The 18,389-nt window shown below is 41.2% G+C and overlaps 1 protein-coding gene across 6 annotated transcripts in view; it reads right to left on the reverse strand.

The window, feature by feature from the left end:
- Positions 1-18,389, reverse strand: part of DIP2B (disco interacting protein 2 homolog B) — a 233,019-nt gene that overhangs the window by 21,118 nt on the left and 193,512 nt on the right. For all 6 annotated transcript variants that reach the window (XM_019934449.3, XM_019934451.3, XM_073788683.1 and 3 more), the window contains 6 exons: positions 16,312-16,439; positions 14,471-14,585; positions 10,480-10,681; positions 4,092-4,201; positions 3,874-3,954; positions 207-330 (listed from right to left, as the gene is read on the reverse strand). In XM_019934449.3, the coding sequence (XP_019790008.1) occupies positions 207-330; positions 3,874-3,954; positions 4,092-4,201; positions 10,480-10,681; positions 14,471-14,585; positions 16,312-16,439 (760 nt within the window). The remainder of the gene's footprint in view (positions 1-206; positions 331-3,873; positions 3,955-4,091; positions 4,202-10,479; positions 10,682-14,470; positions 14,586-16,311; positions 16,440-18,389) is intronic.

Below are 18,389 nucleotides of genomic sequence, written 5' to 3' on the forward strand. Positions count from 1 at the left end.
AAGACAGGAAATACAAGAGTAAATACAACAGGCCCGGTCCTGGCAGAGCCCTCACACTGCACAACCCTGAGAGGAGAGGCCTGTTCCCGTGGCATGAGCCTGTGCGCACAGCCCACGTGGTCATGTATAGCAGCCCTGAGCTCCTGTCCTCTTAGAGTCTGTAGTCTAGCAATGGAGCTTGTCTAGTCTACCAATCCAGCACTTACCAGGTGGATAGAGTAATACAACGTTGTCTCCTGCATTGAGATGTCCCTTGTCACCAAGAACTGCTGCAATCCTCTCTGCTCGCTTATGAAGCTGAAGGCAGCTGGCCGTGCACACCGTAGTTCCCTGTTAATAGAAGAAAGGATAAGCAGGTTGACGCCCAGTAAGGAAAATGGTAACAAACAGAGCCAATCTGACATTATATGGAAGGCTTGTGCCTTACTAGATTATCTGCAGCAAGCTATCAAGTTCAGTGAAAATTCCCCAAGCACCAAAAGACGTGTGTGGTATTCCTTTTCTTTCTCAATGTTTGAAGGTACTTAGGGACTAACAACATTAACTTAAATCAAACGTATGTATTTACAGTCTCTCTTATTTAAGATAGCTTTAAAAATACATAGCAATTTTGTATTTACATGAAGAAATAAGAGAAGAGGGGAAAATAAAAGAAATGAAAGCAGGACGAGGGCATGAGTGAGGTCAGGGCGCTGGCTATGTGGTCAAGTACACTTGTGTAAAACACGAGTTTGGCTCTGAGTATTCTAACAGCAGAGATGTAAACAAAAACACGAACAGTGAATTAACAAAGGTTAGCAGATTAGGAGATGGCCAATTATTCCTGGTCCTGAGAATAATTTCTCCTGCGGGTCTTCATAAATACCCTTATTGTCCAATTCAAGTTTCACCGAGCTGGGCTTTTTGAACCCCTGTGCCTTTGTAAAATATAACACACGAGTGTGAAAGTGCATAAGATATGAACGTGTAGCTTAATAAAAAATTATAGGGCTTCCCTGGTGGCACAGTGGTTGGGAGTCCGCCTGCCGATGCAGGGCACGCAGGTTCGTGCCCTGGTTCGGGAGGATCCCACGTGCCGCGGAGCGGCTGGGACCATGAGCCATGGCTGCTGAGCCTGCGCGTCCGGAGCCTGTGCTCCGCAACGGAAGAGGCCACAGCAGTGAGAGGCCTGCGTACTGGTAAAAAAAAAAAAAAAAAAAAAAAAAAAAAAAAAAATATATATATATATATATATATATATATATATATATATATATATATATATATAAAAAACAAGCATCTGTGTAAGAACCAGCCTGATGTGAAAAAGACCCCTGCTTAAAAGCACCCTCATGGGTGCCTTCTCCTTCCCTCCATAGGGAACCACTATCGTGACTTTTTAATGTTAGTGGCTAATTTCTTTTTCTTTATATTTTTACCACCTATGAAATATTTGATTTTCATAGTTGTACTGTACATATATTTTTTTGTGGTTTGCTTCTTTCTCTCAACATTCTATGAAGCGTCATCTAACCTCTCATACTTAGGTGTATAGTTCATTTGCTTTTGTTGCTGCACAGTATTTAACTGCATGAACATACCACAATTTATTCATCCATTCTACTGCTGATGGACAATTCATTCTAATACATATATCCTGGTGCATAAATATATGAGTTTTGGTCAGGTATAGCCCTAGAAATGGAATTGCTGGGTCAATGGGTATGCCCACCTTCAACTTTACCAGATAAAACCAAACTGTTATTTGTCTATATCGTGCCAATACCACACTGTTTTAATTATTGTAACTTAACTTTAAAAAACTCATGATAAAAACAAGTTTACTGAGCTGTTTCTTTTAAAAATAACTTTTAAATTTCATTACTATAAAGTAGTACAAGTTCAATATAGAAAATTTGGAAAATATAGATTAGTAAATATGAGATGTAACCACTATTAACTTTTGCTGTATATTTTCCTGGTTTTTAACAAATGAGTATGTATTATATATAAATTCACATGCAACATTAAAAAAAAAAAGGTATACTATATTATGCCAGAGGCTGTATAGTGCATTGGCTAAGAATGTGGGCTCTGAAGCTAGTTTGGGTTCAAATGAAGGAGCTAATTTCCTAGTCCTACCACTTAGGGCCCTGCGACCTTGGGCAAGTGATTTCATGTCTCTATGCCTCCGTTCCCCTAACCTTAAAATGAACTATGAAATGGAAAGCACCCAGGACAGGGTCTTCAGTAAGTACTCAATTATTATTAAAGTTTTATATCCTACTTTTCCTACTTCCACATTATGACTATTTTCTGGTTCATCAACTATTCTATAACATTATTTTCAATGACTGCACAGTATTTCATGTTTATATACCATAATTTATTTAGTCAATTGTCTATTGTTGGACATTAAGGTTATAACACTAAAATGAATATTCCTTTGGCTAAAATCAGGGTTAAATTCATAAGGCCATTTCTTACAATGGCTCTCTTTTTGGTCCTTGGTACGGCAGTAAACTAAACTTCAGTAAGAAGCATTTTCTGGGCATAAGGGAACAATGTTGTATGGTTCCTAGGCTTTCTGGTGGCCTGGGCTAATCCAAGGTAAAATGTTAGAATATGCAGAAGAATAGATGGACTGCATGTCCTTTAGTCATCCATATATATTATTTCTCTACCCAAGAAGCAAATTTCAACTTACTTTCACTAACAAATAGATCTGAAGTATGATTTGACAGGGCCATAAGTTTAACTGTAGCCAAGCTTGGGAGTGGAGTGGGGAACAAGCTGGATTGACATCTTCTTACTGAAATGGAAGGACCCTAATCAATCCATGCACTTGAAGAGAAGCCCACTTCATGCAGAGGTGGAGCAAGGAAGTCCCAAAGTTTTCTACCATAGAGCAACGGTTCTTAAGATTTTAACTGACTTTTCACTAAGATGCACAGCATATCCCTCTCAGGTTCTATCACTGCATAAATTCTCAAAGCTGTGTATGTGTGTGGTGTGTGTGTGTGTGTGTGTGTGTGTGTGTGTGTGTGTGTGAGAGAGAGAGAGAGAGAGAGAGAGAGAGAGAGAGAGAGAGAGAGAGAGAGAGAGGGAGGGAGGGAGGGAGGGAGGGAGGGAGGGAGGGAGGGAGGGAGGGAGGGAGAGAGGGAGGGAGGGAGAGAGGGAGGGAGGGAGAGACTATCAGAATCCAGGGCCTGGGGCAGAAGGGGGCCATCTGGGTAAGTCCCCTAAGGGACTCCAATAGGCCCTCCAGTCTTCCCTCTGCTGTTGACAAATACTGTTCTATGCTGTGGTCACAGTACCAGCTTCGGACTCAACCATTAAAACAAACAAATCTCAACAGACTCCCATGGAATGCATAACTTAAAAAATACAATATTCTGGCGAACCATCCATTAGAAAGCAATAGTTAAACATACTCTTGAATAATTTTCAATTTGCTTTTTATGTTAGCAATAAATAATTTAAGTATGTACTAGAAACAACTGGTTTTTAAAATGTTGATCTAAAGTCATTTTATTTCTGGTGGAAATCAAAGAATTAAAAGTCAAACTGGGTTAAAAATTACATTGACACAATGCATTCTGTCTATCTGTAGATTATGTAATTACATGGTTGTCCTACGGTTCCTATCAGAACTGAAAAAAGACAACTTGATTGTGACAAAAAAGAGACAGTATTGAATAACACTCCAGGAGGTCTCATTTCAACCTTGAAATAACTGCACAATTTATCCTCATATATCAAAACGAGGAGAAAGCAACAACTCCTTCCTCTGAGTTGGCAACAGAACTTTTCTGATGAAAGAAAGAGATCAAGTGTGCCTAAGATACTCTCACAATAGCCAGCTGATTAGACATACAATTGCATTTTTAATACCTTGGCATTCAACAGCATGAAGAGTACGTGGTCAGGAGTTGCCTGGGCTCGCCACTGTAAGATCTCCGCCAGAAATTGGTGCTGAAGTCATAAAGCAGAAAAAAGAATCATGGTCAGCAACTTTTAAGAAGCTGGACAATGCATCTGCCATCTGTTACCTGAAGCGTAGGTTCTGTCCTTGACTTGTTTGTAAAAATCAACACTTCTGGAACACTTACCTTCTTCACTAAATCATTCTCTTCAATTTGCCCAAGATCCCTTCCTGCAGCTTGTGCTATGCGTTTTCCTGCAACCAGATTCCCAACCATCACAGAAGCAGGGCCTACGCCTGTAAGTAAAAGCAAAAATCAGCTCTCTGGAGATGGCGATTCAAGCTACATACCACCCCCACGCCAGCCCCAAGCATTTCCAGACTGACCAAAGCTGGTTCAAACGTTCATTCAACCAATACCGACTGAGCACCCTTCTAGGCACTGGGACAAAGTAGCAAACAAGACATACAGCTTGTATTCTAGCGGGGAAAGGCAACCAATAAACACATACACAGATAACGTCAGGTAGCAGGAAGTGCTGGAAAAAAAGAAAATAGGACCACAGGAGAGACATGGATTGGGGGGTGGAGGGACTGTGTAGAGAGGGAAGTTTTCACTCCGAGGAGGTGACAGTTGGTTGCACTGGTTCCTACTGATACATTTCATCTGTTCCAATCATGGATAAAACCCTAACGGGGGCTTAACAGTAATAAATATCTGGTCTGAAAAGAAATCTGCCATCTATGAGGACTGAGGGTGAGTTCATCAGGAAAATCAGAAGGGCTTTATTTTAAGTGAGCAATGAAATCCAGATTGTAGGACATTCTACAAGACAACTGGCCTGGATTCTTCAAAAAGGTCTGTGTCTTGAAGACACAACAGATTTGGGAGCTTTCAAGTTAAAGGACATGACAGCCAAAAGCAATGTGTGACTTTAGATACTGGATTAAAAAAAAATCAGCTACTACAATAAACAGGTGGAGAAATATGAACATAGATTGTGTATTATTAAATGATAGGATTATATTAATGCTAACTTTCTTTTTTCTTTTCTTTTCTTTTTTTGAGGTACGCAGGCCTCTCCCGTTGCGGAGCACAGGCTCCGGACGCGCAGGCTCAGCGGCCATGGCTCACGGGCCCAGCCACTCCGCGGCATGTGGGACCTTCCCGGACCGGGGCACGAACCCATGTCCCCTGCATCGGCAGGCGGACTCTCAACCACTGCGCCACCAGGGAAGCTCAATGCTAACTTTCTTAATAGGATAATGGCATTGTGGCTGATTAGGAAAATTTTAGGAGAATGTTTTTGTTCTCTAGAGATATACTGCTGAAATATTTGGGGGTGTAGTGTCATGATGTCTGCAATTTCCTTTCAAAGAATTCAGTTAAAAAAAAAGTTAACAGTTGCTGAATCTAGGGGAAGGTATATGGGTGTTCATTACGGTATTTTCAACTGTTCCAGAGGCTTGCCACTTGGGGAAAAAAAAGTGAAAACTCTCCCTTTCTCAAGATAAAAAAGGAAAACTCTCCCTTTCTCAATAATGCTAGGGCTTTGTATGCCTTTCCTGATGGTCACTTAAAGATTAGACTCCAATGTATGAAACTAAGAAGACAGCTAAAACATAACAAAATTTATTGCCAGCTGAGTTTTGAATAATGCTGATGCTATGCTTTAATATTAAATAACGTTTATTGCCAAAATCTGTTGATTATGAATGTACTGAAATAGCTGGAACAAGATCACTTAAATCATGGAATCACTTTTAAATATGTGGGAAAGCTGGGTAAAGAGTATAAGGCAATTCTTTTACTGTTTGGCAACTTTTTTTGTAAGTGAAATTACTTCAAAATGAAAAGTTAAAGAAAAATTTTAAACTAAAAAAAAAAAACCACACCCTAAGGGTAAAGAACTCCAATACTCTGCTAAACAGTTTTCATCTACAAAGTGTATGTCCACTGAAATTTTAAGTACTGGGTGGCCAAAAGGTTCGTTTGGTTTTTTCCGTAAGATGGCTCTCTAGTAGTGCTTAGCTGTCTTTAAGTTCATTCGAAACAATTTTGTTAGACTGTATTATGACAGCTGTCACATCAGTGTGCATTTAAAAAAAAACTTATCAAAATTGGTGAATTTTTGTGTAGCCATTTTAATATTGAAGATAGAAGGAAAAACAACATTTTCGGCGTATAATGTTTTATTATTTCAAAAAAGGTAAAAACGCAACTGAAACGCATAGAAAGATTTGTGCAGTGTATGAAGAAGGTGCTGTGACTGACTGAATATGTCAAAAGTGGTTTGCAAAGTTTAGTGCTGGAGATTTCTCACTGGACGATGCTTCATGGTTCAGTAAACCAGGTGAAGTTGATAGCGATCAAATCGAGTCATTGAGAACAATCAACATTATACCACGCGGCAGATAGCTGACATACTCAAAATATCCAAATCAAGCGCTGAAGACCGTCTGCACCAGCTTGGTTACGTTAATTGCTTTGATGTTTGTGTTCCACATAAGTTAAGCAAAAAAAACCTTCTTGACTGTATTTCTGCTCACAATTCTCTACTGAAATGTCATGAAAACGTTCCGTTTTTAAAACAAATCGTGACAGGAGATGAAAAGTGGATACTGTACAATAATGTGGAACAGAAGAGATTGTGGGGCAAGTGAAATGAACCACCACCAACCACACTACAGGCTAGTCTTCATCCAAAGGTGATGTTGTGTATATGGTGAGATTGGAAGGGAGTCCTCTATTATGAGCTCCTTCTGGAAAATCAAATGACTAATTCCAACAAGTACTGTTTCCAATTTGACCAGTTGAAAGCAGCACTCGACAAAAAGAGGAATTAGTCAGAAAACGCATCATCTTCCATCAGGATAACGCAAGAACACGTTTCTTTGATGACCAGGCAAAAACTGTTACAGCTTGGCTGGGAAGTTCTGATTCACCCGCCGTATTCACCAGACATTGCACCTTCAGATTTCCATTTATTTCGGTCTTAACAAAATTCTCTTAATGGAAAAAGTTTCAATTCCCTGGAAGACTGTAAAAGGCACCTGGAACCGTTCTTTGCTCAAAAAGAAAAAGGTTTGGGAAGATGGAATTACGAAGTTGCCTGAAAAATGGCAGAAGGTAGTGGAACAAAATGGTGAATATGCTGTTCAATAAAGTTCTTGGTGAAAATGAAAAATGTCTTTTATTTTTACTTAAAAACTGAAGGAACTTTTTGGCCAATCCAATACAATATGCAAAATTCTTTCCCAAGAGACTGCATAATACGTTAACAGATATATTATGTTGGAGACAGCCTTTTTTATATAGGCAGGACACAGACTATATATGACTGTGTAAGTTGCCCATTCCTGGACTCACAATGTAAAGTTAATAAAGGTGTGATGTTTTAAAAAGTGAATTTTTCAGAGTAATTTAAAATGACAAAAATAACTCAGCAGTAATTTCTTGAGGTCCTTCTGTGTGTATTTCTTGAGACTATGAGTCAAAGAGTGAAAAATTACTGAAAGCAATAACATCTACGAGGCTAATTGCTGATACTGTGCTGTACCTGTAATATGTCTTCTTATTTTCTCCACAAAATTCTATAAATTTCCACTGGCAAAGACTGCTAGTCATCAAGCCCTAGTCTCCTCTTTTTCCTTAAAAACACAACCTCCAGTTTTTAGCTGGGCAAATGCCTGGAATAAAGACTATATTCTTTATCGTGGGAGAATAATAGGTAAGAGTAAGTAATATGTGCGATTTCTAGAAGATATGTTTAAAGGGGAAGGGTATTCCCTTCTTTGTCGTTTTCTCCCACCTGCTAGCTGGAATGTAGAACTGATGGCTGGAGGTCAGGAGCTTAAATGAACCCTGAGGCAGTATGCTAAGGCTGGCTGTGGCAGACTGTTTGATTTTCTTACAAGTCTTCCTTGCTGGGATTACATGAGAGGAGTATATACCTCTCTGCTCCACTGACTTTGGGCCTGGTCTGACTTGTCCTGGACAATAAAATGTTAGGAAACATGAAGCAAACAGAAGCTTTCAGTATGCTTGTATGGTTTGGCTTGCTTCTTGCTTTTGCCATCTGCCTTGAGGAAAATATGGCACAGGTAGCTGCTGGTCCCATGATGAGGACACACATGGAACAGGTCTGAACCCAACCTACAGCCTGGAGCCAAGCCAAGGCCAGCGGATCCCAGCCAGGTTCAGCAGATCCACATTCCATGAGTGAAAAATAAATGCTTCTTACTTTAAACCACTGAGTTTTAGGATTATTTGTTATGCAGCACATCTATAACAATAGTTAACTGATAACAATGCCAACGCAATAAGATGGGAAGCTGGACCAACGGTGACTGAGGGTTCCTAGCCAGTTCCATCCTAGCCTTGGACTGCCTAGCTCTGGATTTCTTTCACTTGAGAAAGAAAAAACTTGCCTCTTGTTTAAGCAGCCGTTATGTTCATCTGAAACGTGCAGCCAAAACCAGTCCTAACACATTCCCATTCTTTACACGACAGCTTAACAGACATCTCAATGAGATTTTTGTCACTGGGCTACCTTAACACCGTTTCTATCTTCCTTTTCCTCTCCTTTCCTTTTTTACCTCACTCCCAACCATCTCTATGCTCCTGTATTCTTCTTAAACCCCATCCTCTCATGCTATCCCCACATCATGTCTGTTCCCCCTATGCTACATTTTCAAGCTGCTTTGGTCTGACCCATAAGCATTCCACTAAGATCTTAGCAGACCATCACAACAGACAGCAAAAACACAGAATCCAAACCTAATGCTTTCATCAGACAGGTGGATGCTATGCCTATGAGGGCTTAGGAATAAACCTTTTATACAGGTTTCGTCATTTAGTAAAACTGGGTGAAATCTGGCTAGCAAAAGCAATGTTTTAAGCAACTACTATGTCTCTGAGTTGCATCCTTTAAGCATCTACTGAAATGAAAGCTTTGTTAAAGGAATTCTAGATTAAATGCTATTTAAAATAGGATTTTACTCATATGACAAATGTAGGACTTCAGTATAACAGAATACAAGATGGAGAAGGATTTGTATGTTTTACATGTCCATCAGATACGTAGGCAGGAAATATGAAGATACTTCTTTTTATATATTTCTTGATTAGTACAGATTTGATTCCAACTGCCCCTTTAGAATATTAGCCTCCATAAACTGTCATTTCCACTAGCAGAAACTGATAAATATCATATATACTTTAGCTCTATATACACTGTTACTAAGATAAGGTTACTTGGTGAGTTGACAATAACGTCTATATAACCAAATGTGATATGATCTTCAGCCACCAGACCACTGAAGTAATAACTACTGCAAAGCAGAGCAGATTAACATTGTAATATCCTAATAAAAATATCCTAGAGAGTCAGAGGCTTACCTTTTATTTTATTATTGTACATCATATTTACCTTTCAGCAAAAGCGGTCTTAATGGAAATATAATTAAATGCCATACTTCCCTTTGACTTCCTAATCTTCCCACTATGTGTATGTGTGTGTGAGTGTATGTGGTAGCAGTGGGAACTGTAAAGGCCAGATTTTGGCTCTCATGTGTTTCCAGGCATACAAGAAACTGGGAGGCTCTCATTAACTTCTCAATTAAAATGAAAAAGCATCAATAAAACTTAATCACTTCACGTTGGATTGAATAGATTTTTTTTTTTTTTTTGCGGTACGCGGGCCTCTCACTGTTGTGGCCTCTCCCGTTGCAGAGCACAGGCTCCGGACGCGCAGGCTCAGCAGCCATGGCTCTCGGGCCTAGCTGCTCCGTGGCATGTGGGATCTTCCCAGACTGGGGCACGAACCCGTGTCCCCTGCATCGGCAGGCGGACTCTCAACCACTGCGCCACCAGGGAAGCCCTAAACAGATATTTTAACATGACTGACCATCAATCACTTACTCCTGCCTTTAGTCTCCTACTCATTAGCCCTACAACCTAGGTTTGTTCAGAAATTAGGCAAAATGGTGAAATTGACTATTTGGTTTTTTCCTTGTTTCACATGGCAATTCACATACTTCTATTTGCATCTTGAATTCATAGGAATATGGCAAATGCAAAACATGCTATTTATCTCACCTCTGTCACTAACCAGCTATATGACTTTGGGCACAATTCTTAACTTTTCTGAACTTTACTTTCCACAGCTGAGGGCGAAGCTCTAGGATCATATTTGTAAAATGTATAGCTCATATTTGGCTTTTAGTAAGCCTCAATAAGTACTAGCTCTTCTTATTATCAGAACCTTCCCTTACGGGACTTGCTCTATTCTACCTCCGCCAGTGGGATTCTGATCACCTTGACCCCATACCTTACATCCAGGGAAAATGGAGGCACTCTACTGAGAATTACTCAGAAGACTGAGCCAACAGTAAACCTGGAAAAGCTATTTTACAAAATCTCACTCCTTCCTGCTTTTGGTCAGCTGATACGATTCTCATGTTACTTACTAATCTTTGTAAAGTCCAACTCTAGAGAAAAACATCATGCTGAGAGAATTCAGCTTCTTCAAGTTACAGTTTTAATGTCATGCCTTCAAAGCCAGCATTCTTACCTGGTTGCTTTTGCCGGGGTTTTGGCAAATTGGTCACGCATGTATGTGGGCACATGAGGATATTACAAGGATGTAGCGATCCCTCCAGAAAGAGCTGTTTCGTCTGAGATATGTGGATCCCTCCCAGTGGAGTTTTGGGCAGAGTATTGGCAGGCACCAGAGCAAGACAATAAACCCCCACTTGATGAATGCTATCGATTGCCTAGAAAAATACAAACAAAATAAATACTCAGTGAGATTAATTTTATGACATTTGACATCCTCCTAACACAATGCATTATTCTACTCTAAGAGTTTTTTGTGTTTTATTTTATTTTTGGCTGCTTGGGTCTTCGTTGCTGCGCGTGGGCTTTCTCTAGTCGCGGCGAGCAGGGGCTACTCTTCATTGCGGTGCGCGGGCTTCTCACTGCGGTGGCTTCTCTTGTTGCGGAGCACGGGCTCTAGGCGCGAGGGCTTCAGTAGTTGTGGCTCGCGGGCTCTAGAGCACAGGCTCAATAGTTGTGGTGCACAGGCTTAGTTGCTCCGCGGCATATGGGACCTTCCCGGACCAGGGCTCAAACCCATGTCCCCTGCATTAGCAAGTGGATTCTTAACCACCACGCCACCAGGGAAGCCCTAGAGTTTTTCTTTCTCTCTCCGTTCTAGGTCTAGAATCTGGTAGATTATTAGTATCCCATACATCTAAAGGTACCTAATCCTTCCAGTGATGGCAGAGTGGTGAGGTATTGGCCAACCCAGTACAATCTAAACGGACAGAGGTGGATACTGATTTGCAAGCCTCAGTATGTTCTCTCTTGATTGATAATGTCCAAAACCTAGAAATTTGTTTCGGTTCGTTTAATATTTTAGCTGTCCAACATAGCTCAATTAAACAGAGGCAAAATATTTTTATTTTTAATTTATTTTTAATTTTTAAATTTTACTTATTTACTTTTAATAAATTTATTTATTTTGTTTATTTAATTTTGGCTGTACTGGGTCTTCGCTGCTGCGTGCGGGCTTTCTCTAGTTGCGGCGAGTGGGGGCTACTCTTCGTTGTGGTGCACGGGCTTCTCATTGCAGTGGCTTGTTGCGGAGCATGGGCTCTAGGCGTGTGGGCTTCAGTAACTGTGGCACGTGGGCTCAGTAGTTGTGGCACACGGGCTTAGCTGCTCCGCGGCATGTGGGATCTTCCCGGACCAGGGCTCGAACCCGTGTCCCCTGCATTGGCAGGCGAATTCTTAACCACCGCGCCACCAGGGAAGTCCCAGTATTTTTATTATGAACAAAACAGAAGCTCTGTAAGTAAGCCCTTGCTTAAGCGGTTCACCAGGTTACTAGGCATCCCCTTTGCAAAACATCCAGGTGAGGCCCACCTCACACTGAGTCCTGGAGGCCAACAGCTCCCTCGGCGCACCCCTGTTCCCAGCCACGCACCCGTGCGCTCACTGAGTGTCAGCTGTGCCTGCTTCTATACCTTTTACAGCTGCTGTTCTTGTTACTGTGCTCAGATAATTAACTATTATATCCACTGATAAAATATGAATGCAAAATAGGTAGAGTTATGCTTTTTAAAGACTCATTAGAGGTGAACTCCTACTGTTGATAGGAATGGGCAAGTTAATTCTAAAACGTAAGTTTCTGTTCAAATATTCATGTTCTAGTCTAACTTAAAGGAAATGAAACCAGAAACCAATGCTTTTGGACGTAGTTTATGGAAGTAAGCTGACCTGGAACTCAAACTGGTGTAACTCACACTCACACGCCTCTGCGTCAAATAAAAGGCACACTTGTTATGTTTTGTGTTAAAATTTAATACTTGAAGAATTTCTCATTGTTATGGTTTTCTGCTTCAATCACCTTTGAAAACTAACTGACCAACCATCAATACCATTTCTAAACATGCCAGTTGAGAGGGTTCTTTTGTACTACCCACAAATCTTACTGAAAAGGAGATCCAGCCTGAGAAGACGAATGGACCAAGAGTCATAAAAGACAGACAAGGCCTTTTATTAAAATGACTTAAAAGGGCAGAGGAATAAACTTGAAAGCATATTCTTCAGACTAATCCACTAACCAACAGAGATAACTAGGAAATGGGAAGTCTGTAACAGTTCCTAAGTCTTGAGTATCTTAGAATATACAGGAAGTTAGCAAATGTATCATGTGTAGCTTGGATTCCTCACTGAAAATATGCCACCTGGTAAGTCATCCACTGACGACGTTCCTTAGAAGGTGTTGAGTTAGGTGTTTAGTTTATATCATACACTGACCTGGAATTAAACAACCTCTGGGCCCTAACCTACCAGAACACATGGAGTTCTTAATGTTCTACTATGGATCCAAGTACCCCAAGCAGAGAAGCTACATATAAGATAATGCCTTCTTATTTCACACCCAAATCAGACCCCAAATGACTTTAACAAAAATTTGGATTAGTAAGTTTAGCACTGCATTTAATTCCTATAGTTGCTTTCCAGGGAAAAATAACAACCTGGGAAATTTGCTTCCTGTAACTGGAAAAAATACATAATCCACCACAAGATTCTACCACTATCCCCCAAAGTTCTTTCTGAATGAAATAAGCAGTGTGTTTGAAAATATGAACAGTATAAAAAAATTCTCTTTGCGGGTCTGATTACTAACCGTCTTTCAGAGATCACCCAGTCCCACTTTCTTCACAGTTTTTTCTATCTAGTCTATCTTCAGTATTCTCTTTCCTTTCTCTGATTTTTGCACTATAAACAGCCTATGCTATACCAACTGATAATTCCGAATCACAGACCCTGCAGATAGGAAGAATCTTAAAAGTCATCTAGTGCCATCACTCATCTCATGCCTACAACATTTCTACAACATTACTACCAACTGGCAATAAATAAATCCAAATGCCCCAAGCAGACAAGTTCTAGACACTGGGAACAATCCCAATACATATAAGTTGAATGGTAAGGACAGTCCATGCTTTCTCTGGACCATCCATTTATCCAACAAATATTTGCTGAGCCTACTCTGATGATGTGCTGGCATAGCCATCTGGTTCTGGACTAACAGGAACAAGAGAGAGTAACTCTTGGCTTTCACAGGTCTTCTATTATAGTGGATGTAGAAAACAATACATATGAAGACACTTATATGCTGATAGATACTAAGCATAAAGTAGAGCAGAGTGAGGGGACCGAGAGGAAAGGGAATGTTATTTAAGATAAACTCCTCATTGGAGATATGCTTATGATTGTTCTTTTTTATATTAATAATGATCGCCATCATCTTGTACTGAAGGCAGGCACTAAATATTTCAATTCATTATCTAATTACCATCAATTAACCTTCCAATAGCTCTGTAATATAGATAATTTTATCCCCACTTTACAGACGAGAAAATAAACTCAGTGAGGTTAAGTAAGCTGCCTAAAGGCACTTATGTGGTAGGTAGTGGAGCTGGGATTCAAAGTATGATTCTAAACGAATACTAGGCTCTCTTCATCATTCTAGCCTGCTCCCCTAGAAACATTTCCCTTATACTGAGCCCATATCTTCCTCCTTCCCTAGTGGTTTACTTCACCTAGATCTCTAACTCCACAGTAAAGCTCCTTCAAAGGAAGAACAGCAGCTCATATTGGATTCCTCACACTCTAGGCACCACTTGTAGCATGCAGTAAGACTGCAGCTGTTGACATGGGGACTGATTATGTCAAAGATGTGTTCCACATTTGGACAGTTAAAACGTTCATGGGTAGTTAACACTCAGGCACAAAAGAGTGAAAGAACTTGCTGAGGCAGGTCAAATTCAATTGTTTTTGGCAACCTGAGCAGAAAAATACTTTGTGGTACACAAGGAGGCGTGGTACTATCTGCTTTTGCTAACAGTAGCTGGAATATTTGAGTAGCTACTGGCAGGAAAAAAAAAAGGCAACATAACTGGTCCACTGAAGAAAATGCTTCAGCAGTGGCTTCTGCTGCCTTTGACAGCAAAGTCAACCTCCCCGACAGAGACCCCAGGTGCGCTCACCTGTAGCACACGGCTCATCCACTGGAAACTATCTTCCTCGGAAGCGTCAGGTCTTTGTTCCGCAACCACCACGATGCGCTCATCATAAAATACAGACACAGAAAACACAGCAATTCTAAGAGAGACAGATCAAACACATCAGGACTCCCTTCACAACCAGTCCTATTTGCTTTGCTCAGTTGGAATTACAGAGAGGACACATCCCCACCGCACTGCCCAGGAAGGAGTAGTTTAGAAAAGAAAACGTCACAATCATTACCATCAAAACGAGGACTCAAAAAACGCGTACAAAGCGCCACTGTCGTGAATGTTGGGACGTAGCGATAAATAAGCTGAAGTCCCTGTCTTTGTGGAGCTTGCGTGTCAGAGACAGAACAATCACGTCGCGCTACACACCGGGGGACCGAGGCAGGGCGGGGGCGGAGCAGTGTGTGGGTCGGGGGGTGGTGGGGGGGCGGGCAGCGCCTCCCTGAGGAGCGGACATTGGAGCAGAGACCTGAATGAGGTGAGGACGCGAGCCGCACGGAGATCTGGAGGAAGAGGTTTCCGGGCAGAAGGAACGGAAAGCGAAAAGGTTCTGAGGTAGGAACGAGCTTGGCAGGTTTGAGGAACAGCAAGAAGGTCAGTGTGCCTGGAGCAGGGTGGTGAAGCAGAGAGTGGTGGGGAGAGGTCAGACCCGCCCAGGTGGTCACGGAGGACCTGGAGGCGGGGGGAGGGGTTGCTCTGAGTGAGGTCTCGGCTCAAACGTCCCCCTGCTAGTGAGGCACTCCCAGACTTCCCATATAACCCGCAGGCACCACCACCCCGCGTGTCCTTCCTGCACAGCACTCATCACCAGCTCATCTAGTATCTGTTTCCCTATGTGGTTACCTGCTCTTCCCCCAATGAGAATGTGAGTTCCCGCGGGCAGAGACGTGGCCTGTGCTGTTCACTGCCACACCCTGAGCATCCAGAACAGTGGCACACAGTTGGCACCCAATAAACGCTTGCTGAATGAATGTGTGAAATAACGGGAAGGCACTGGAGGGCTGAGAACGCCAGCAAGCCTGACCACCTCCCTTCCTTCTTTCCTTTCATCCACACATAGTTAATGAACACCTACTGCGTGCCAGGCGCTGTGCTGAGTGCTGGGGATGTGACCGTGACCAAAGACAGAAGGTCCAGTATCCCATGGAGTTTACATCTCACAGGAAGCCACACCATTACAAAAAACTATACATTTCAGGAACTGGTTCTCTAGTGGTTTAATTTTTCTACTGCTTCAAAAACTAAGGGACACCAGGATTGCTTTAAAGACATATATCCATGACTGAAAACTACTGAACAGGACATCAATTACTCAAATATATGCCAAATATCTTTTCTTGAGTTAATAAGCAAAGAAAAGAGGATATCTAGTCGACTTCATCCATGGAATTTGAAATTAGCGCTTATGTGCTATGTCAATCTCTACATTAAAATGGTAATAATTTAGAGTCAAGTAAGGGAACAATTCTTAGATGTAAACTCCTACAGAGTAGCATCTATCTCAATTAGACTGAATGGGGTGACTTCTGTATTGAAGGAATGTAGGAAGTTCAGTGTTTCAGAAATCTCTCCTCAGTCTTCAGGATTCAACAAACAGTAGTAATTAAAACCTGAAATACAGGATATGGTTACAGCCCCTCAATTACAGCCAAAGAACCAGACATTTTAAGATAAATATTCAAAGCCTGGTTTCTGCTACACTTAATCAAAAACAACCTAATCTACAGCATCTACAGAATACAACTCAAATCACCCTACAGAGGTATCTTTAGATTCCACCAGAAGTGCTGACCTTTGAACTCTGTACTACTCACCTTCCTCTATAAACAGTCTTTATTGATTCAACAGCCAATCCAGTAGCAACAATGTCATCAGCATTATGTCTTCGACCACTAACCATCAGTAACCCATCCATTTTTCCAACCACGAAAACCAAGCTGCCCTGAAAGGTAACAATGATTTACATAATTTAAATAGCAAAACAGACATTTTACTTCCTGCCTTGAAATAAATCTCATAAAAACTGTAGGAAAGAAAATATCGTATTTTATGGATTCTAAAAAAGTGTTTCACATCTCGACATCTCAGAATCAGTGGCATCTTACAATTAATGCGGTCTTAATAGTATATAAGAAGGGAAACCATTCATATTCATTCTTTTTAAATTAATTAATTAATTAATTAATATTTGACTGCACTGGGTCTTTGTTGCTGTGCGCGGGCTTTTCTGTAGTTGAGCGAGTGGGGGCTACTCTCCGTTGCAGTGTGCAGGCTTCTCACTGGGGTGGCTTCTCTTGCTGCGGAGCACAGGCTCTAGGCGTATGAGCTTCAGTAGTTGAGGCACACAGGCTCAGTAGTTGTGGCTCGCAGGCCCCAGAGCGCAGGCTCAGTAACTGTGGTTCACGGGCTTAGTTGCTCCGTGGCGTGTGGGATGTTCCCGGACCAGGGCTCAAACCCGTGTCTCCTGCATTGGCAGGTGGATTCTTAACCACTGCACCACCAGGGAAGCCCCATATTCATTCTTAGGGAGGAATTTTATTTTATTTTTTTGCCGCACTGCAAGGCACGTTGGGATCCTAGTTCCCCGACCAGGGACTGAACCTGTGTGCCTTGCAGTGGAAGTGTGGAGTCTTAACCACTGCACCACCAGGGAAGTCCCATGGAGGAATTTTATAAGAAAGCAACTAGGATGCCAAATGAGCACAGTTCATTTTCCCAGTCATGATTATGTATTAGTTCATCTTCTGTACTTATTCATGGGATGGATGCAGAGGAGAAAATTGTTAGACCATTTAACACTGGAATTAGGAAGAGAGTAAAACAGTTTTAATGTGAGAATGAATGTCTCAGATTTATAAGGGTAATGTTTCCATCTGGTAATATTAGAACTAAGTTAATAAAGAAAGGTCTAAGGAATTGTAGGAGCCTCTCCTTTCCAAAAAAATAACCGAGCTGCAGGAAAGTCTGCTGTCAATGTCCTCAAAGCATCGCTGTATAAATAATTCTATTATTATTTCATATAATTTTTATCAATAATTTTCCCAGACCCATTTGAAATAAATTAACTTTTCCCATTCATTATAGAATTCCTAAATTTTTGGACCATTTACATATATTGAATTATCTAGTAGTCATCTCCATTTGAATGTCACTAATTGATTTACTAAGCACAATGTAATGCCATACACTGACTAGGCTTTGTAAGTAAGACATAATCTCTAGTCTCAAGAAGCTACTGGCCCATCCTTCTGTCATCCCAGAAGACAGAAGAAAATCAGCCATTTTCAACACAGTCTGAAAAGTCCTACGGTGGAAGTGAATAAAGAGAACAAGACAGTCTCTGCTGGTCCTCCAACATCTATTTTTCCATTTCTTTCACAGTAGTAGAATTTCTAGCTGGGCATGCATTTCAGCCTCCCTTGCAGCTATGTGTGGCCAGGTGACTAGTTCAGAACAACGAGATGTAAGTAGAAGTGTTGCTCAGCAGCTTCAGGGAATTTCTCTTAAGAGATAGTAGGGCTACATCCTTTCTTCTGTCCTGTTTCCTGGAATGCAGATGTGATGGCTGGAGCTCCATCTTGGACCTCAATAGTGGAGTGGAAGCTAAAAGGAGTTGGGTCTCTGAGAATTTCTTGGTGCTGAGTGAAGAAGTCAAGACAGTAGGTGCAGATGTCTCTTTCTAGGAGAGTGATATTCTTAGAGGTATGTCCTCAACCCCACCGTCACCCATAAATGGTGGGGAAGAAATAAAATAAAATTAGATCTTTTCTTATAGAACTTGAACTGTTATGAGGAGAAAAAACAGAGGGTAAGGAGGTAATTAAGATGGAGGGAGGTATGTGGGCTCAACTATGATAATGAAGGTCTATTACTTACAAGATAAAATCCAAAC

This window comes from Tursiops truncatus, chromosome 11, assembly GCF_011762595.2.
Source record: "Tursiops truncatus isolate mTurTru1 chromosome 11, mTurTru1.mat.Y, whole genome shotgun sequence".
Lineage (NCBI taxonomy): Eukaryota > Metazoa > Chordata > Mammalia > Artiodactyla > Delphinidae > Tursiops > Tursiops truncatus.